Genomic DNA, 23315 nt, shown 5'->3' with positions numbered 1-23315 from the left:
TCGGGAAAAAATCGTAAAAAGAAAAACACTATTATTGGTTGCTAAGTGGGTCCTAGCAACTAAATTATTAATACATATATACGTGCGTTACTGTGGAAATCAATATGAAATGTCAGAATGACATTTCAGTATTCTATATTTATTCAGTATTTCTATCAAGTACAAAAAAAGTATTTATTAATACATAGAATAGTCAATTTTATATGATTCAACAGAAAATTTAAAAACGCGGTATACAAAAAGTTCTTTTTATCTTGTGATTATTTTTGAAAAACACATACGTGCATGATTTCTTAATAAGTACCGAAAATACCGGTACTTGAGATTTTTGAAACCGGTATTTCGGTATCGATAAATAATTGAATACCGATTTTGAAATACCGGTATTGCAATCCCTAATTAAATTGAAGCAAAAAAAATGACCATTAATCCACATTATGAAATTAGCTACAAGTGACTTCATATTGGTGGTTCATTTGCAAAGAGTACTGCTATGACTTGTCTTTGCCAATTTGCTTGGCGAATAAAAAGACAATCGGACACGATAAGTAGCTAACAAGACTACACTTCGGCATTATTGTTTATTTAAAAAATCATGTAAGATTTGTATAAAATCGTTTATAACTGCACTCGAGTTCATCACGATGAACATAAAAAATGGTCACCGTTACATGTAAGAAAATAGGAATGGTAACTGAACGATCTTAACATTTGTGAAGTTTACCAACTTAACCACAATTAGGAATGACATTCTTGGCAGTCTTGACTTGTGTGTCTCTGATAATTATTTTATAAATCGGGAGCATCTGTTGTTTGTTCTTCCAAGGTGCATGATTAACCTGCCATGAGTAATGCCAATTGGGAGGGCAATAACTATGTTCAATCAAATCGCTTCGGATATTGATATATCCCACTTACGTGAGGGTGAGTTTAGGTGGAGTTTTAGGTGGAGTTTAGGCGTAGTTTTATGAGTTTTTAAGATAGGGTGTACTTAGTTCACTCGGTGTGGTTCCATGTACGTTTATTTTTATTATTTACTCAATCATATCACCTCGTATTTTGATGTCAATATTGTTAACACTTTGTTTGTTATGTTATGTCGTGTTTATTATTTTATATAAAATAAATAATTTAAGCCATGCGCTTGCAAAATAATTTCAAATGTCATAGAAATAACACACAATAAGTCTCTTATTTATAGTCAAAATTCTTTGTTTTTCTCCTGTTGTATGTCTGCAAGATATTTTTTATAAAAGACTAGTTTTCTGAATTTAAACGATTGATAATTTCTTTAAAAACAAACATTAAATAATAATGTATTATATAAATCTCACAGAAGAATCTAAAATACGAAATTGCATAAAAAAATATTACAAACAAATCTTTATCAAGAGAATTTATATATTTTTAAAGTGCATGGGTATAAAATAGTCAGGGAACACAGTATGAATTTTATAGGAGTAATGATAGTTTGTGAGAATACGATATTCAGTGAATCCATAATATATCCTACCAAATATTTGAACCTACTTATACGAGGATTGATCGAAGGATATAAAGCCAGTCGAAATCGAACCCGTGACCGACCGAGCATGCTTCCAAGGAACCAGTCAATGTTAATAAATAAACAACATTGTAATTAATTATCTAGTTTGGTTCAAAACTTTTAAGTAGGTAGGTATAAAAAAGTGACCATAATAGTTTTCATTTTATGAATGAATCCAACACCAAAGTAGTGCCCGTTGTAGGTAGATAATGCGTCGATAGATTTGTGGTTACCAATATTTTATATTGTAATATTTACTTGAAGCTCTATGGATACTATTCGTGGCTTTGTCCAACTGACTTTCTCTTAGTCTTAGGTATGCTTACATATTGAAGCGCGAGGATTCCGGGATTCCTAATCTTGTGTCCATGGGCACACGCAGTCATTTATGCATTTAAAAATAATTAGGGACTATATAATATATAAGAGCATTATATATATAGTACATAATATAAGAGCTTTTGGAATCTTGTCGAAAATCGAAAAGAATATTCCACCCTAAAAAGTATGGCATATAACAGACGTTGGCAAATGCGGCTCTTTGTTAGGTTAGGTGCGGCTCCCAATATCTCTTGATAAAAATATAGGTATGTATTTTCTTTCCCCATTATACTTGTATTTTCGCGAATTTTTCTTTCTAAATGTTGTAAGTGAGAAGATGGGCGTATATGAATGCAACTGTCAAAGACGCACATATTGGTGTATACCAGTGGTTTCCAAACTTTATGTTACTACGTCTCCATTTTAAAAAAATCTAATCTTGGCGCCTCCCCCCCTTTTTTTCATTAAAAAATACAGACACCCTTTTAAATAGTCAAAAATGTACTTATACAAGAATGAAAAAAAAAAATACAAAAACAAACAAGGTTTTACTACTTATATTATATTCATTTTTAAATTAATTTGTTTTTCATGCGATGAATGAGGCACAATCAATTTCAATAGTAGTCAATCCAAATTCATCATCGATCATTGACAGATGAATTCTATCATGGCCCCCACATCCTGAACCGGCCCCCCAGGCTTATATCTTTGGCTGGTCCACCTACCTATCGCTGAGGTTAAGGGTAGTGTAGTGTTCTAATGTAGTGTAGCATACACTGTATGCGTGTGTGCTGTGCTTTCAATATTTTTGTTCAATATTAGTGTAGAAATGTAATTAAATTTAAATTTGTGTATGTAATACTACGTGAGAACGTGACTATGTTGACCTCGTGTATGTCCATCCCTGGCATATAAGATAAAATCCGTTCAACTTATGCGAATCACTATTTTCAACAATGACCATAATGTATTATAATATAATCGAAATACAGATGTTGGTACACACTGATGCATATCTAAATGACTCTTTAAGAATAAGAAAATCCACATGCATTCCTATTTATGAATAATTGATTGAAAAATGCAATACCAAAGATCTAACCGATTAAATTGTCATTCTTTTTTGCATACAACGTACATTTATATTTTTAATTAAGTATAAAAACTATGACTTTATATTTATAAATTATCTGTTTCATTATATTTAAAAGTTTTTTAAAATAATATTCCAAATTTCATTAAAACATGAATTAATTAATACCTACTTATAGAATTGTTTGAAAATATAACTTAATCTATTTGTCAAATAAATATTATGTAAGTAGTTACTTATGGAAGTTTCATTGTCAAAAAATGGTGCTTGTCTAAACGCTAAAAGACATCTATATTAGGCCAAGTATTTTTTCCGACTTACATAAACGCAGTGTAAATGAAAACTCTGCCATTCTTGGTAGTAGCTATTATTATACTTGTGTGTCCCTGATAACTTAATCTTAGAAATCGGAAACATCAGTTTTATAACTAACTCTCAAGGTGTATAGCTAACATTTTATTGGTGATGCCAATTGGGAGGGTAACAACTCTGTGCAACCAAATCGATTCGAATATTGATATATTCCACCATGAGTATTATATACTTAGGTCATGGCCCCTGCATCATGAAGCGGCCCCCCAAGCCAAGATATTTGGAAAGCCCTCCTACCTATCAGTTAGGTTAAGAACAGTGTAATGCTCTACAGCAGCGTTTACCAAACAGTGTTCCGCGCAACCCCAGGGCTTGGAGAGGTGAAATTATTGGCGTTCCAAATGTTTTAGCAATTTACTATATTTTAAAATAAATTCACCTTGTCAGCCCTTTGCATCATATAAACTAATATGTACATTTCTCATGCGTCTCAAATATTAAAATTCTATTTTCTCAAAACATATGGGCATACAATATCTTTTCACTAAAGTTCCCAACCTTTCGCGTGTCGCGAGCTCCTTTTGTAATAGCCTTGTATTTCGTGATGATTTATTATTAATATTCAATTTATGCAGCTTAAGTACCTAAATACGAGTGTATTGATGTTTTCTGAAAAGCTAGGTAAACCTAATTGATTTATTTAACTATGTTTTATTTTAATTAAACCAGTCTTTAAAAGTAATTAATTATCGACTTTTTAAATCGAAATTTAAAAAAATCTGTTTATGTAACAGATTTGTAAGAAACGTCATCTGTTCATCTCATCCCAGGCTTGAGCTCTGTGCCCCCCCCCCCTACCCTGTGGGGACCATCATACTTTATAACTATTTATATATTTACTTTGTTATACTATTTTTATACTGCTTAAATTTCTTTGATTATTAATACTGTTTTCATTACTATTTTTTTGATTTTTTCATCTCATGTTGTGCACATCTTGAATTTTTAATTTGTAATGTTAACCTATAATATGTAAATAAATAAATTTAAATTTAATTTTTTGAATATTTAATTCAATATTTATAGTGCTTACCTATTGAATATCCATAATTTGAAAATATCTCATGCATATGAGAAAAACACACGAGAAAAAATCATTTTGGAAAAACATGCTCGCGCGAATCCAGCAGATACAGGTTCAAGTCCCGTCGGGTGTCGTATTTTCCCTACAAAATGATTTCTCTAGTGTGTATATTATGCATGAGATGTTGTTAAATTATGGATATTAAATATATTATAGAATGTTACATTCTGAAATCTTGTGTCTTAGGTATTCGTTGAAAAAAATAGGGTAATTGTCCCGCAGATGCCCGCATGAGTTTTTATGATTTTTTTTAACGAAAACAGTTTATTCCACGCAGATAATTATATTAAATACCTTTTTCTGTCGGCGCAGATGCTTTTCGATTGAATAATTTTATTGTTAATTTAAAATTTAAAATTTTCATACATGATGGATCATTATCACACACTAAGATTCTAGTAGGTTATATTAGGTTGGGGTGGGGTAGGTTTGGTTAGGTTTGGTTTGATCTAAAAAGAAAGTTATAAAATCACATGCGGGCATCTGCGGTATATTTTCCAAAAATAGTTTATTAAAAAAACAATATACTAGTATTATTAATTATGCAATTGTCCCATATTACACGATCGCTATTTTAATACGGTAACCCAGAAGCTACAACTCTTCATAACAGTACTTACACTCGAGTTCTCAGCCAATGCTGATGCCATTATAAAATAATACAAGTCGCTTCTTACAATCACATGGAAAGAAGCACGGTGTTTTAATAATCAAAGAAACTCCCATTCAATTTGCTTACCTTAGTTTCCGCACACTCCACGATCGTAGTGTTGTTATTTTCGGCTTCTACACTCATTGTTGTTTTTTTTTTTATTTTAATTGGTTCAACAATCTCTACTTGCTGCCTGCTCCTAATTGGGAGCTTTTCATTAAAATTCACTTTTGGGAAATTGCACACTCACCATGTTCACGTCAGCACACCAATAAAACTATCACTTCATAAATACTACGCATTGAAAAATATAAATAATATTCAATGTCACTAAGATATTTTTAAAATATTTGCATTATCGTAACATATTCATATAATATAACATAAACATATTCGTTGTTTAATATAAGCTATTATCAGTCTCAAGGTGGTTTTCAATTTTTCGGGTCATCAACCAGACGCTCGTCAGACGTTTGCAATGGTGTAGTAGGTATGCAGTAAAAAACGAAGGAAAATAAACTTTCTGAAACCTTTTTCGGATAAACAAAAGTATATTAATCTCATTAGCAACATTCAGTTTTATACTCCACCTACCAGAGACGCCTAACGGAAAAAAACGAAGTTACGAAATTGAGGCATTCTTTTGATAATTTACAATATAAATAAAGTGTATTATGTATCTAAAATCATTGAAAAGTAAAAATATTTTTATTTTATGTCGAATTTGTTACATAAAGGTTCCTATCTTATTATTTTACGGTTATATTTTATAGTGATTTTAAGTTTTCTTGGACAGTCGACCTATAGCGTCGTGGGTCCCAGGTTCGAATCCTGGGTCTGACAAGTGTACACACCTTATTTTGTGTATGAGTCAGAGTATGGACCTAATAGGTTGAGCAAGTGGCTGATATCCATTTCTCGTAAAAACAAAATTTGTTAATACAAACTTCCACTCTGCGGCGGCCCATATATTCTTATTAGGATCGGACATGGTCGAAAAAAAAAGTTTTCTGTACCCATTCACTGCGGACCTTTTAATTAATATTTAATTACCACATTTAAATAACATACTAATTATATCTAATGGCCATCTGATGGTCAACGAACCTGGACGCAGTGAATGGACTATAATGATTTTAGACTAATTCCTAGTTTTAATGTTTTTCGACAACTTTTGAAAGCAGCAGCGGTTTTCCATGAAGTATTCGCTGCTGTCATTTCATAAGAAAGTATCGACATCTTAGTTTAAAAAATAATCGAAGCATAATGAATCTATGTTTTTTTAAATACTTCAATATTATAAAATAATATTAAAACTATGAATTAGTAAAAAAAATCTTTACCGTGCATTAGAAAAAACTTCAAATTAAATTGTAATAATAAACATGACCATAAAATAATATCGAATAATAAGATGGGATCCGTTAATGAATTCACGAATTTATCGTCGACTTTAAATAAGAGATATTTTTCCTTTTAATGTTTTTTTTATATGCATTCATGAATTAAAACACTATAAAATGTTAATTATCAAAACAACGTATTAAATTGCAAGGTACGTATTTTTCAGCTAGGTGCCTTATTGGTCGATTTATAAACACGGTTAGCTGTGATGAATCAAAAATTAGTAATCAAAATGAAATAAACAAAAACGGGATAGTTTTTTTTTAGTAAATCATCAATTATGCGGACCACGAATATCTAGATTTTTGATTATCTGCTGTTAACTATGATTATCAGTTGCATAATGCTTATAAGAACAATATATAATTTATATTTAAAAAATGTGAAAATGAAGTGAAAGGTTATTCTGGAAGAAAAATGCGTCAACTAATATTTTTTCTGTTCGAATTTGCACATTTTCTCAAGTAGGTACCTACGTCACCCCATTAGTTCCTGATATTAATTGAGGTTATCTCATATAGGGTTATCAAATTAGTAGGTACTATAGATTTTTAAAACGTCATAACACCCATTTTTCTGATTCCCAACAAAATTTGTGTTCAGTATTGTTTGGCAAATCATCACGGAAAGATACACAGTTTTACAGCGTATACAAATTGTAAAAATGTATTACGATTGAATCTGTTCGAGCTACTTTTCGGTCGATTTATGTTCAAAATAATACCACTACTAATAATATTACTACAGAGCTTACTATTCGTAATTTAATTAGAAAATTAAAGTTAATAATCCAACCCATTAAAGACGTAAACGTACTGCCGAAAATATCGATATTGGGATTCAAAGTGTTGATGAAAATCCAGAACAATCAATTACACTTCGTTCTCAAGAACTTGGACATTCTTACGGCACTATAATATGGATTATTGTATAGAACATAATATATTAAATAGATTTGCATTTGATGGCGTATAAAATACAATTATTATTTCCACAGACCCATTATTTCATTAAAAAAAAGTCTCTCAAAAGAAGCTCATTTTAAGTTAAATGGCTTCGTAAATAAGCACAGTTGTTGTATTTAGAGTATGTAATGAAAACCTACATGCTATTCTTGGAACACATTTACATTCTCAAAAATTAACAGTCTGGTGTGGTTTATGGTCTAGAGGTGTAATTGAACAGATTTTTTTGAAAATGAAAATGGCAATGCAGTAGTTATTGTCAATGGAGAACGCTACAGAAACATGATTACTGATTTTTTTTCTTGCCAGATTAGATGATTTCGATCTGGACGATGTGTGGTTCCAACAAGATGGTGCAACATGCCATGCAGCTCGTGACGCAATCCAATTATTGAGAGAAAAGTTCAGTGTATATACCTATCTCTTATTTGATAACTCTATAACCACGCATTTTCGTGTTCTTAATTTGAATTTTCTTATTTGATCCCATTATGTCATGTTTGTATTAATTTTATCATATTAATACGCATAGACAACAGCTAGGTAAATATATAGCCGGACAATAAATACCCTGTCTCTTGTATTATTAAATCTTACTCTATGACTGAGCCCAAAGGCAGAGTTCTCCACGTGATTTAAGTATTTATTATTTCAATCATTATAAAAATATATATCGACAGACTAATAGAACAATAATAATTTTACTATGGAAAACTTCCTCTCATTAGTGTAATTTGTCTCATTTTTTTACCCGTACGTGAATGCAGCGTTCAGTTTTTTTTTCTTTATTTTTCTATCCACAGATACCTGCATTTATCCTGTTTACAGCCTTGTTTCTTTCGATCATTTGTTCGAAAAAAACTTTTAAATTCATTTTATTCAATAAATTATTCTTAAGGCCAATGAATGAAAACATACAATAATTTCTTCATTGTAATTTGCAATGTTAATTATCAGACCATAATTGAAACACATATACTGCGCCTCACTTATGTATTTATTTATTTATTATCAATGTATTCTTTATGCATTGCATCTATCTATCTATATCCAATTTATATAGATATATATAAATTGGAGGTTATATTAACAGATTTTCTTTTTAAGACCAATATTTATTAGCCATTCGCCAAACCTGTCGGCACTAAACCAATTGAAATTTAAAAACCGTGATTTACGGCTTCATAGCCGATGGTCTATCAACTCAGCTACGGTGGGTGTAAAACAAATATCGATTTTAATACTATTACTTGAAGAAATTTGAATTTAAATTCTGATGGATTTTACACACTGACTGAGTGTGTATTTTGCCTTTTGGTGAGTGTACACAGTGTCTGAAGATGCCGAAAGGCAAAACCCGGGTCGCAAAAAAAGACTCAAACGGAATAGTACAAAACATAAATCCTTCCGAACTTAAATATCGATTTATTATAAAACATTACTAATGACGGGTAAATAAATATTTTATACGACGAAATTTGTCAAATACCATAAACTTTCTGTCAAAGAATCCTATTAAGTGTAAAACCCACCAAAAAGTGCTAAGTATATGTATACCCACTACCATTACTAGATACAATTATTGTCTATTCCCAAATAATATTTTTCAACATTTCCGAATATTTAAAAACCATTAAATTATTCAGAAAACATACATATTATTAGGAAGACACTGAATCGTTTTTTGTTGTAGTCAACAATTTAAGCAGTGCGTTAGCGATTCCTTGTAACTTCTTTACAATAATTTTATAGAATTTGTAGGTACTCATTAGAATTAGTTATAGATAATACTGTAGAAGATCGCTAGGTCAGGTATAAACCCTGGCACAAATTTCTATAAAATGTTGTACTTTGTTTAATAAAAAATAATTGAATGAATGGAGTATGTATATGGAAAGGTATTAAATTAATTAATTAACACATTTTCACATCGCAGCGTGAACTTTGTACAAGAGAAATTATATCACCATTAGCTTGAAGTTTTCTTTGTAAGGAAATAACCGTCTAAAACTATAAAATAACGTATAATTTCACTTGCAATCAAATAATTTCTATATAATGATCGACACTGGAAATACAATTTATTTTATTGCAATAAATCGAAACGATTGCCCCTAGCTGAATTCCTGCACGTATCTGCGTTAGGAAAATGTCTAAACTGTCAATTTAAAACGGCACTTAATGATGGGTACTTGAGTACTTCATTTCCGGTGATCCATAACTAATGTAAGACCTATCAATAATAGACAACACGCGTCGGAAGTGCGTTCGAAATCAACCTGTCACACACGAACGCATAAAAATCACTGCAGTTCAATGCACTTTATTTTATTGTCTATCAATAAACAAACAATTAAAAAAAGATTTTAATTTTTCAAATTTAGAATACAATAATTGTTTTAAAAAAAATAATCCGATATAGCACGCAACAAAATCGTCTGACGAGAAAGGTTGTCTTTAAAATGTTGCCCGCAATTTTTACCCTTGGGTAAAAAGTTAACATTTATTTACCTAACAAAAACACTCGCGTTCAGTTAATGTTAAATAGTGTTTCGAAGGCGCTTCGTGAGGCGTTACGGCAAACGTCTTTTGCGACCTCCGATAACCGGCAACGCTAAGGTACTAACGAACCTAGCCGGTGAACGGCAACGCAGAGCAGGCCGACTGTTATGTATGGCGGGGACTGACTACCAAATAGTACCAAGAAGTCCGTGAAAGCCTTGGTACAGTATCCACTGACACCGTTTTCCTAAGTATGAGCAGTTATTAGTATGTGCATTCTTTGCAAAATATTAAATTTATTAACCCTTTTTGACCTGCACGTATTAACGTATCTATTCAATAAAGTATTTATTTTGTTAATATCGACAAATTTTCCAGTTAAACACATTTCAGGAATGGACACCAGTGGCGAAGGGTGGAGGTAGCTGTTAAGATCTGACATAAATAGTGCACAATAAACTTTGTCAGTCATACGTATTTGTTTTCATTGTACTCAGTCGACAATTTACAGATGGCGTTGGTTAGTTTTTTTTTAAATTCAATTTAACACTGCGAAAACCAAGCCATAATAGATAATAGTCAAAAATAATCGTATATCTATAAAACATTCCAAATTATGCAATTAAATTAAACATAACTTTGGATATTTTATAGATAGAATAATATTTGTAATCTACTGTGATTTGGTTTAGGCAGGGCTTAATGAATTTAAAAACCAACAACATAGTGTGTAATATGTATTCTTAATCCAACGAAAACAAATAAGTATGATTGAAAAAATGTGCACTATTTTGTCGAGTCGACCACAACATTTAACGTTTAGGTAATGTTTAATTGATTTTTAAAAACTAACTAACACCATCAGTAAATTGTTGTCTTAGTTCAAAAAAACAAGTACGAATGACTGACAAAGTTTAATGTGCACTATTTATGTCGGATCTTAACAGCTTACCTCCAACAATCGCCACTGACGTACACCCAGCACCCCATTTTCAATTTTCATAGAATTCGTATAAAAGCCGTTTAAAATATACGTCGCTGTCGGAAATTAGGGAAATTTTCATATTTCTTACAACGTTCATTTATTTACCTAACGAGTTCATGTTGCCACATTGTTAATACTTTCTTTTATAGCGTCTTTTCAACGATATTACATAAATATACCAATTAGTTTAAAAGCTTTTTTTCCATTATAGGTACTATTATTTCTATTCGAAAAAATAAATAAAATATGCCATATTATATTTATTAGTAAGAAGGTTAAGAAACCTTTTGTCATCTTCGTGATTTCTGCGACAACTTATTCTTGGGAAATCTTTTCACACAATGACAAAAATATTAATTGTAATTAATAATTTATGTAGTACAAATAAAAATATATATATGCCAAGACAACGTAATACAGACGAGCTCGATCAAGGATATAGCGAGATCTCGGATGTAACGAGGACACATTCATAGACATTTTAGTTTATGATTGTCTCCATACATTTATTCACTTTTATAACGAGCTCTTTATCGGATATACCGAGCTAAAATATCGTCAAAAATTGTGTGGGTCGTTTAAAAACATTTCGACCCTAAGCAATAAAATCCTACCGGACATGATGCCGCCGGGTTCGAATTACGTTTATGACACTAGTTAAGTGTCTAAGTAACTACCTAATTCGTGTTTTCGCCGACAAGATTGAAAAATTATCCACGCATATAGTTAAAAAAAATCCATGGTTTGTGAAGTAAGTAGGTACCTAACAGCGTTCTTTACATTAAACTTCTTATGTAGTTTATGAATGCCATGCTTGTTTTGGGGATAAATTCTAATTGTGTATTTTTGTTTGTATTGCGACTTTTTGAATATACATACCATCTTCGTCGTAATAACCAAGTTCGACTGTATATTTTACAAGAAAATAATTATAAATAAATTAATATTATGTAATTATGTACACACACGTGCATAAAATAACAAGGAAATAGGAAATATAATGCTACATTTTCAAATCCTGCGATTAATTCGTTAATTTTTTTTAAAAATTAAGTATCTACATCAAAAATTAAATTAAAAAAACAATAAACGTACGTAACGCAAGAATGAATATTATCAGTATTACTATTATAAAAAAAAGGAAACGACCGTGGAGATTCAGGGAGTGTAAAGTTCAAATTACACCGTGAGATTTTCAAGTCGATCGTCTGCGCCGATTGCCCCTGATCGTGAAACGTCATTTTCCGTCGTTCCCCATAGATGTGACCAAAATAGAATAATTCCTATTTTCCGTGGATATGTCAATCGACGATCAGTGATCAGGACGCACCAAGCGAGGGTGTTATGGGCGATAAAAGTCTGAAAGTAAATATTTGTTCTTTTTTTTAAATACGTTATTCAATTACATAATTAAACTGAATCTTATGATACATGAATTACCTATGTACATTGTTTACTGCCGAAGTACAATAACCAAAGGGTGGCAAATCAAAGAATCAGTACAAATTATATTCCAATATTGCCAACATATTTATTTATTTTAAGAAAACATATTGAGTACATAACAAATTATTTATTCAAGACGTTCAAAATATGTCATTTAAAATGGAAAGAACGAATAACTGAAGTTCGGCCATCTCTTTTCGGCACGACAGCTCATGGTGAACTGTGATACGGCCTAGTGTGATAGTTACTTACAATTTACATATAACTGATCACGGTTAAAAAAACATTATCCTTCGAACAGGAGTTTCGTAATCTAAAATTATTGGAACAAATAAACATTGTACACGATATGTTCGAAAATTGTATCAAAACTGATTAATTTAATAATTTAATATGTTCTGATCTAATTTTATATTTTCATATTTTGCCGCGGATGTAAAAAAAATTCACCAGGCGAATACACAGGTCAATGGTATGGGTGGGTTCATTTCGAAAAATTATCCATGATAATCTATTATTGATTAGTCGGCGGGATATGGTGTGGTTAATAAAATCAGGTGCAATTGACTTTTATTATTTCTATTTTCCGGGTACATTCCCCATACCCACGCACTTTCATTCTAATGACAAATACCTGGCCTGCAGCTATAACTACGGGTGCTCACTTAACAGTTATTGCAACCTGTCGCATCCACATTTGGTTATAGAATAAGCGTGGCCTAACGGTAATAATTAAGGACCGTTTGTGTCGTATGTGCCAGCTTATTTTATGCGTACAAATCTTAAAGGAAACACTGGATGCCCTAGATGATTGTACCATATACCAATTCATGAGTGCAACGGCTCTTCCACTGACACAGGCCTTGGATATCGTAGAATACGAAGAGGGGATTAACCATTTCAGAAAGTTTTTTGACAGCCAGATCATCCAGGTTACGATTCTCGATCATGGAATCCTAGCGGAAAATATGAAGAAAACTTTCAACTCCTGACTCCCCTGTTTCGGCAGAGTTTCAGTACACGGGCACAGAGAACACTTCATGTCATTAAAGATAAAGGACGGCAGAGCAAGTCAAGATTCTTTTTATTTTCTAAAACTCTTTCTTTAAGCACTAAGGTACATGGTTGCTACATCAGTCCCGTGCGGCATCGCTTCGGGACAAGGAAGTGCGGCACTAAAATCTTTTCATTCTGACACGTTTATAGCGTCATCGAAGGCGGCCGTGCACAAACCGCGGCTGCATATGCATGGCGGGTGGAGATGGGGAAACTCAAATCAAATTATAATGTTCCATTCACCTAAAATATTTGTATTTTTTTCATAATAATTTAATTAATTAAAATAAAGCACTATATTGACATATTCCCTAAAAATGAATAATTAGCAGAATCGCTTTCGTCCGCTTATCATAACATTCGCATGAATTGAAAATGTCATGCTAATCCGACGAAACAGACGAATTATGTGGAATAAGTAAAAAATAGGTTTTATTTTGACATCGTTAACATCAAAGTTTTCAGAAAGCATCTAAAATTAAATAAAAATAACGATGTTTGAGTTACAATAGTTACATATTTATTTTGACAGCTGTTTGCACCCATCTTCAGAACGATAATTTATAAGATAAACGTATATGTACAAAAGAAAATACATATTAAAATAACAAGAAATTGTTTTTTAGTAGTCAGGTACCTTTCGATTACTTACTTTAAAAACACGTTACTATTATGTAGGTTGATATGCAAATTTTCTGTCACTAAGATTGTCATTTTTTATACAATTCTATGACACAGTTAATAATAAAACCTATTTGTCTCACGACTTAAAAAAAATATAACACGTATTGCGATTATCAGTGTTAATAAAGTTATACTAATTGAAAGAAGAAGATTTTACCTACCCATGTAATTATTCGGCGCCGGGACAACTGGGCGCTACGTAATGGTATAAATAAACGTTCATGAAATATATATAATTTAAAAATATATATTGAATACTCATCTAATATATAAAAATTAATATTTGTTTGTTTGTTTGTTTGTTCATATTGTATGCGCTGTCATACCATTCATCCGATTGCGATAAAACTTTGTTAACTTATTGCTTGCACTTCCGCGAAGAGTATAGGCTATATCTTATATATAAAAATGAAAGTCTGTCTGTCTGTCTGTATGCCTGTCTGTCTGTCTGTCTTTCTATCTGTCCCGTATGCGTTCCTATACCATTCATCCGATTGCGATGCAATTTTGGTAAGTGGTTGTATGCACATGCGCAAAGGTTTCTGAATTAGAAAAACCATCTTCTTCTTCATTATATCTTCTTTTATTCGTATGGTTCCTATACCATTAATCCGATAGCGATGAAACCTTCGTCAGTAATTGTGTCAACACCCGCGAAGGTTTCTGAATTAGTGCAACCATCTTCTTCTTCTTCTTATATTCTATCTTCTTCTATTCTTATGCGTTCCTATACCATTCATCCGATTGCAATGAAATTTTGATCAAGTGTTGTGCTCACACCGCAAAAGTTTCTGAATTGATACAACTATTTTCTTCTTCTTTTTCTTCTATTCTATATTCTTCTATTCGTATGTGTTCTTATACCATTCCTCCGATTGCGATGAAATTTTGACCGGTTGTTGTGCTCACGCCCGCGAAGGTTTCTGAATTAGTACAATCATCTTCTTCTTCTTCTATTCGTATGCGTTCCTATACCATTCATCCGATTGCAATGAATCTTTGGTGAGTTGTCGTGCGCACGCCCGCGAAGGTTTTTGAATTAGTACAACCATATTCTTCTTCTTCTATTCGTATGCGTTCCTATACCATTCATCCGATTGGGATGAATATTTTGTCAGTTGTTGTGCGCACACCTGCGAAGGTTTCTAAATTAATATTATATAAAATACAAAGTTTGTTGTTTGTTTGTTCCATCCAATTTTGATTTTTTTTATATATTTATATATACAATATGGCAATATTTTCATATTGCCATATTGTATTACACAGATATTTTAATATTAAAAAAATAATTACCTTTTATTATTTTTTAAATATCTAAGATAAATATAACCACGAAGCGACCATGTGCGAAGCCGGGTACTTCAGCTAGTAGTATATATTATTTAATACTTGGTGAGAATTTTAATATGCACACGTAAATAATGATTTAATTGTGCATATTATTATGTTTAAGTTCCGACGAGAAAAGAGTTCTTTTATTTTTATATGAAGCGTCGGGTATAATAATTCTCAATCTGCAATAAAAAACATTACTTATGTTAAAAGCAAAATCAATGAAAACTACTAATTAGTAAATATAAATTTATTAACTTCTTCGTCTACTTTCTGTATCAAATCGTAACGAACCTCTATTTATTTCATTAAGACGGTACTTCAGTGAAACGGAAAATAATTTTCAACTATAGGTGCGACGAAATTTTGGACTCGCTGGCAATCGGAGAGCGGAAGTCGAGCTGTGAACACGTCAATTTCTTTCGTGATGGCGACGGGGGTATTAATTCTTAAATCGTGTAAAGATGACTAAAAAACGTTACACATTTACTTGAAAAAGAAAACATGTCAATGAATATAGTATTATTGTTACTAATAGAAAAACAAACAGAACATTAAATGAACGCATGTTTAATTTTTATGACAAATTATATTTCGTTCGGCACGCGTCATTTACACAATCCGCGCATCGCATAGTCACGAACTTTTTAGACCGTGCCCCAAATGAGTTACAGCCTTAATGAAAGTTATTTCATTCGACAGTGCGGCGTGCCACTTGTCCTGGCACCCATTTGTCCCAGTGCCAAATTAGCAACTCTGGATAGTCTTTATTGCCAAGTGCGACTTAATTCGGATGGTTCTGCATCGTGCTCTTAGTGTGACAATAGGTAGGTACTGTGTTAGCGGGATTGTGCAGCTTGTGTTTTGCTGGATACGGCATTGAATATTAATTATTATAGGTACCTACTCGTATAAAGTACCTAACTTTATACCTCTATAATGCTAACATAGTCCGTATAATTGACGTCGATTAAAATATACGTAAAGATTGTATGTACTTAGACTAGCATAATATACTCGTATTATGCATAAGACAAGTATTCTTTCCAGAACTATGGCGTAAAGATATAAAATAATTTTCCATTGTTGCCATTAATAAAATAATAATGTAAATTCATTAAAATAAACTAATTATGTACCTACTCATCTACTTATAAATTTAACAGTCGTCATGATTACCCGATATTACCGGCTTTAAAGTATTTATAGCAGTTTAATTAAGTTCTAAAGAATCAATACTAGTATTATCAATCATATTACAAAATAAAAGAACAAGTTGACTTAAATCTACATAATATTATTATGCAGCGATTGTTCAGTAATTTTAAAGGTTGATTTGTTAAAGCAGTGACACCAAAAGTGTGTGCCGCCGGTAATTTAATATTTCCATATTTAATTCAATGCGCTTATGCACAAATATAATAATATATTCATGTGCTTCTGTGGCTTTCATTAAGAGATAACAAAGTATAAAAATTTCAAAATTCTACTTTTATTTTTGTTGCCATTTTGAACATAAATACACAAAAAAATACTGCGCTGATTGATTGATTGAAAATAATCCTCGAACCTACGCCTGATCCTGATCATTTAACATCTCAGAAAAGCTATTATATTTTCCGAATGTGAATCCGAGTGAAAAATTTCAATTGGCCTTCAGAAGGGCACCGTGAAAGAATCTTTATAAACTAAGAGTACATATCATGCAACAAAAAAATTTTTAAACCACTTAAACCGTTAATATAAGTATTTTAGGTACATATTATCATGTAATAAAAACTTTGTAGGTATGGTATATAGCTATATTTAATTGCTAATATATAGGTATCATGACAAAATATGTAGGTACATTTCGTGATTTTTGTACACTGTATCCAATAGCCAATAAATAATTGTCAAACTTTTTTATATCACTTGCTCATAGTGTATAAAGATTTTTCATTGCGCCACAAATATAATATATCAATAAATGGGAAGGACATGCTTATTATTTACCGTAACATTTCTAAAATCTTTGAATTCAAATGAGAATAGCTGTTGATATTTGGTTTTATTACAGCCATCGCCAAAAACCTAGTTTAAATCGTTACAAATGGAACCAGTTGCCGCTGAGCTTTCAACACGTCTCAGCAAAGAATAGTCATATTATTACTTTACTGATATCCAAAACTCAACAAGTTTGATGCCTTATTTTGTTTTATGAAAATAAGTGTCTCGAAACCTTGCGGTTTTTCGTTTTTTAATTTGTGTAAAGTTATATGGACTCACAAACTACTGCAACACAGCTAAATATTATTAAGTTTGCAAATTTTGCAATCGACATTCATTTTTCTTTTCCGTAATATTTTTTCCTCGTCGTATGTACATGAATGAATTAATAATTTCTGAAATCATTAAAATTATCGAATATCATGGTAATTAATCACGGCGCCCCAGGGTTCCGAGATGGGTACTTTAAAAACCACCGCCGAATATCCAATGTCTCAGCTAGATATGTAATAGGTACGTACGTCCTACCTGCAATTACCTAAACATGGCGTTACAACAAATTATATAATTTATATGGCTATATATTATTATTATCAAATTCTATACATAGTATTATTACATTTATAAGGTGTGGTCAGGGTCATAATATTATTCATGTATAGGTGCCACTATTTTTATTGGTATTGGTAATAAGTACCTACATATAAATTTAAAAAAATTATATTTTTCTTGTTAGTGGTTTTATTGGCATGATTGGCATATTTGGAAAAAATACGCATCTGTTTAATATTTTGAAACTTTCTGACGTAGTGAGCACCATAGATAATGTGAGCACTTCAAGGAAAACCACCACTGATTTTTGCAGAGCGTTAGAGCGGAGCTCGGAGCAGGAGCACGGAGCACTGGGGCAATGGGATTTTACCCGGAGCAGGAGCGGAGCCGGAGCACTGAAAATTTGTAGTGCTCCACTGCTTCTGATGTTTTTTTTTTATTCAATTTTCGTCCTAAAATCCAATGAAAATGGTATATTTTGACACTTTGCAACACAGGAATTATTTGAAATATGGTAACACTGACGATTGATAAACAACCTCATTTTTTTGATAGAAGAGGCAAATAATGGGAGACGATTTGCTGTCGTTTTGTTTAATAGAATTAATAATGAAAATGACGATTATTTTAAAACTACTTATTTTTTTAACATTTGTATACATATAATAGTTATTAAAACTTTTTACCTGGAGCGGAGCAGACCCTGGAATGGAGCCGGAGCAAGTATTAGGTCCCAGAGCGGAGAAACTCAAAAAAGGGTCTGCTCCAACGCTCTGGATTTTTGGGTTCATTATAATAAATAAATGCATACGAAATGTAGGTACATGTGTTTCACCAACTTATAAGTAGGTAGGTACATAAATATTAAATTTTTCAAATGTTACTGATAGCCGTGCTTGACAATTGCTACCAAACAAAAATCATCAAAATCTCCGATAAACTACTATAGAAAGGAATACGGTAGTTACATAAATAATGTAGGCAACGTAATTTATTTTATTATATTCCACACACATTATAATTATTTTATTTTTGTTATTAGTAAGTATAATAGATGCGTTTGTGATTTTGAAATATTTGCCATTTTTGATCAGCGTTTTGACTACTATCTAGGCCAGGGTTTCCCAAACTTTTTCTGCAATGGAAAACTTCGCAAACCCGGAAATTTTAACGGAACACTTAGGTTATTTTGTAGGTGATTTATTAGAGCAGCTAACCGTTCTGCCGATTTTGGTAACTGTCGTTAAGCTGACAAGACTTGTCACCCGGTCAATTAAAAACAATATACCCCATCTTTTTCATGCGCACGGTGTGAGACAGGATGGTCCTCCGTCTTTACCTGATCATGGCCCCCACATCCCGAAGCGGGCCCCCAGGCTAGGATCTTTGGCGAGCCCCTTCCTTATCGCTAAGTTTAAAGGCAATGTGACTATCTACAGTTGCAAATTATGGGTATTTTTAGCGGTTATTTGTATTTTTAATACATCCACCTTTATGTTGATATACACAATTAATTATGGACATGTCAAATATCGACAATAATCAAAAATTGTAAGTATGGCAAAACCACATATTATCAAATCACATTTTTTTACTATTAGTGCATGTTTGTGATGTGTGTTAATCTCACTTGGCTGGTCGATCTCTCACGCCTGGCCCCCCGTAAGCCCAGGCCCCCAGGCTAGAGACCTGTCTGCCCCCTCCTTGTGGGAGCCATGACCTACCTAGATACTTGACGTCATAAACTTCAGTGGAGATTGATCATCACTCGCCTTTCAATATGAAGTAGATTCTTTAATTATTATTTTAGTTTCACTTATTTTACTACTTAGTAGAAGATCTTTAAATGTGTTACAGTGTATAAAACCTTTACAAATGGTCGCGGAACACATATTCAGGTTCGGCGGAACATAGTTTGGGAAACCCTGATCTAGGCCATTCTAGGCCCTAGGGACCATGGCCCCAACATCTTGAAGAGGACCCCCAGGCCAGGGGGAATAGGACAACTGGACGCCAGGACAATTGGACGCCGCAATGTTGTAGACACGTATACAGATCGTAGACGAGGAATTTTAATCAGTTTCTGTCAACTACTTAGTAGTTTTGATTCATTTTACTCTTAACATAATGTTTTTTACTGCAGATTGAGAATTACCATGCATAAGGCTTTATATAAAAATAAAATCTCTTTTTTCGTTGGAACTTAAACATATGCACGATTAAATCATTATTTACGTGTGCACATTTAAATTATCACCAACTATTAAATCATAATATAATAATTTAAATATAAATAATAATCTTAAATATTTTTTTTAAAGTACCTATAAGTACCAAACGTTTATTTATTTTCGAATTGCGTGGCGTCCAGTTGTACCAGCGCCATATCGTCCTAGACCCCAGGCCAGGATCTTTGGCGGGCCCCCCTACCCACCGCTAGGGTTAAAGACAGTAGGTCGCTCTACAAAAACGTTTTCTAAATGTTATTTCAGGTAAAACTAAGGGTTCTATTCTAATAAGAAGTAACTATTCTAGTTAGGGGCTCTACGGGTTTGTCAATTGATGATAGTTTTAACATTTTTTTTCAATTCAGAGGACATGGATTTTACGAAAAATAAAAATGCATGTTATTCGCCTAGGTACTAATAAATAATAATTGCATGAAAATAGTATGGTCTGGCTTGACTCTAGTCGGAGAGCCACCTGTGAAGCTTTTCATGTATTACCCAAGTGATATTCATTTCATTACCTCTCAGATTCGAACCGAGTTTAGCGGATTGTGAAAATATTGAATATTATAATATATTTTCCAAAAATATGGTTTTAGGTGCGTGGAGGCCCGAGACTTGAAGGCCCCTTCGAAGCGCTGATAGGTTTGGAGGGTCCCCCTTCCGAAATGTTATCTATGCTATATATAATTCAGTGTTGAAATACAGCAATAGTTATGCTACCACGATTTGTTTTATGTTTTAGGTAGGTAATTGATTTTTTGCAATAAGATATTATGAAAATTCTGCATATTTCATAAGATTATAATGATGTGATGTCGTTCTTATAATATTAGCCTGTAAATACCTCTTACCAACAAAAGAGATTGCAAAATATGTTTATTTCGCAAAATGATGATAAATAAGCAACATTGTTCCAAGGCTTAAAAACAATTTCAAAAATAATATTGAAGCATGCGTATTAAGTGTCGAGGGTTTAATTAATTAGGCTGAATGTCCAATGAGAATAGCACACGCTCTCACTATATACCTACGCAGCAATTCGATTCTAATATTTTATAGGTGCCTACATAAACCTAGAAATTTCTTAATTCACTGAATATCGTTTTGGAGTACAACAATAATCCATCTAAAACAGAGTCATAAAATTCCCACATGATGTCAATAAACAAAAAGATAAAAACATGGGTCAAAGTTTGTAAAAACCTCTAATCTTTCAAAGGTTCAAATTTATCCGCCAACACGTATCACGATACAGTGCTGCCAGACTGCGTTCTATTTTCGGCAATACAATGTAGTCATACTAGTCATGTCATGACCAATAATAATTAATTATTAGTATACCTAACATTATTTATAAATTTAAATTCAATTTATTCTTAGTAGCAAAATTTGTGAGAAGCTTAACAGTACCCTTGTTGTTGGTTTAAAAAAAACTATAATATCATTCGTCATTGTATTATTATTCGATCAATCGGTACAAAAATATTTATTTATTTATATGGCAAACAAATTGTTGCATTCCTTTCTGTCATTTTTGCCGGCGGATTATTAATTTCTTTTGACTGCAAGTTGCTGGTGCAGTTCAATTTTGTTACTGTGTACTGTTCAGACTGTATACTGCAATAATAACAATGAGTAATTTTAAACAAGTATTTTCAACCAAAGCGACTGATTTGACTCCGGTTCATAAATATAGATCAGACAAAACAGGGCTGACGGTGGTGATCTGCGAAGTTGAAGGGCCTATTGTCAACTCATACATCTGTTTAGGTAAATAACAAGCCAATTTTTAAAATACAAGGTGCTTGCTTACAATAGCCACGTAATCATTATTTGATAACGACGTTAAAATTAATTTAATTCACATTAAATTTAATTGTTGAGAACTGACATTTTTTTTAAATCTGGGCTAATGCCAATTTTGTTGGATTACCTACCTACCTACGTATTGCAAATAAATTGGAAAAATGTTCTTTGAGCTTTTCAGAAAATTCAATATTCACTGAAAAATCTTATCGAGGTAAGTGGGCCGCAGAGGTGGCCATGAGATTTTAGAACTTTCTTTTTAGACCAAACCAAACCTAATCTAACCTACCCTACCCTACCCTACCCTACCCCACCCCATCAACTTTATTGGGATATCATAATGTGTTTTTACTACTGTGTTTTTAAACTTGTGTATCTACTCTTTTTTTAATTTTAAATAATAATTATATCATTTAGCTATGTCACCGGACTATATTATATCCAATGTTATAACAGAATTTGATGAAGAACTAAAAATAAATATTAATATTCAGTAACTATGCGAGAATGCGAGATAAGCATTAATTAATCAATACAATTCTGAAGTGATTGTGCGCAGTGACATCCCATTGGGGTAGGCAGATTGTGCATCGCTTGGGGGCGGCAGTTACTCGAAGGGCGGAAAATCAAGGAGAATCATTTTGTATATTTAGAAAAATAGCTAGGTACCTAAACTTAGTAATAACGAAAATATCTTTACATTAAAAAATCAACTCACTGGTTGGAAAAAAAAGTATTAATTAACTTGAAAGGTTAAACGGGACTGTAATTTTTTATCAGATTTGCGATGTCTAGTTTACTTCTGTTGCCCTTCGATATCCTTGGTGATCAGAAATCGAGTTAATAATGCCTAAAATCAGGCTAAAATATCATTAAAAATGTTGCCAAGTTTTGTGAAGAAGAAAATCGACACGGTTCGCTCTTAATTCACCAAGACAGAGCAAATTAATATATCGCAAAAATGACATGTAAGAAGCTACTACTGTATTACCAATGTCCCCAAAAAAATCCGCACTTTTAGAGAAAAAATATTTATAAATTTAATTTTGTATGTTTTAGTGGTATATTTTGTCAGTAATGTATCCATACAACACATTTCTTATATTGTGACGAAAGAAAGAATGATAAAAAAATGGGAACATCAGAAATGTATATATATATACTGAAAAGTATCCTCTCGAAGTCTTCACATAATGGTTGTGGCGTAGCACAAAAGTGATTAAATAGTTTTATAAATTGTGCATATCCAGGATGGGAATCATTGCAATGAATTGATTTAATGGATAGCT

The 23315-nt window shown here is 32.3% G+C and overlaps 2 protein-coding genes across 3 annotated transcripts in view; one reads left to right on the top strand and one right to left on the bottom strand.

Annotated features, from left to right (window-relative positions):
- The window catches only part of Fatp1 (Fatty acid transport protein 1), a 138397-nt gene extending 128333 nt beyond the window's left edge, over positions 1 to 10064 (bottom strand). The window contains exons 1-2 of one of the 2 annotated variants that reach the window (XM_085955947.1): positions 9952 to 10064; positions 5159 to 5401 (exon numbers count right to left, since the gene is read on the bottom strand). In XM_085955947.1, the coding sequence (XP_085812073.1) occupies positions 5159 to 5215 (57 nt within the window). In that variant the 5' untranslated portion in view covers positions 5216 to 5401; positions 9952 to 10064. The remainder of the gene's footprint in view (positions 1 to 5158; positions 5402 to 9951) is intronic. The other variant, XM_085955946.1, reaches the window with a different exon arrangement.
- Positions 10065 to 21732: 11668 nt separating this feature from the next.
- Positions 21733 to 23315, top strand: part of LOC147065941 (uncharacterized protein C05D11.1-like) — a 28348-nt gene continuing 26765 nt past the window's right edge. The window contains exon 1 of the mRNA XM_085955944.1: positions 21733 to 21990. Within this exon, the coding sequence (XP_085812070.1) occupies positions 21852 to 21990 (139 nt within the window). The 5' untranslated portion in view covers positions 21733 to 21851. The remainder of the gene's footprint in view (positions 21991 to 23315) is intronic.

The sequence above is a fragment of the Rhyacophila brunnea genome, unplaced genomic scaffold (genome assembly GCF_057557595.1).
Source record: "Rhyacophila brunnea isolate RB1 unplaced genomic scaffold, BYU_Rbru_1.0 scaffold_5, whole genome shotgun sequence".
Lineage (NCBI taxonomy): Eukaryota > Metazoa > Arthropoda > Insecta > Trichoptera > Rhyacophilidae > Rhyacophila > Rhyacophila brunnea.
This window is presented reverse-complemented; position numbering and strand designations above follow the sequence as displayed.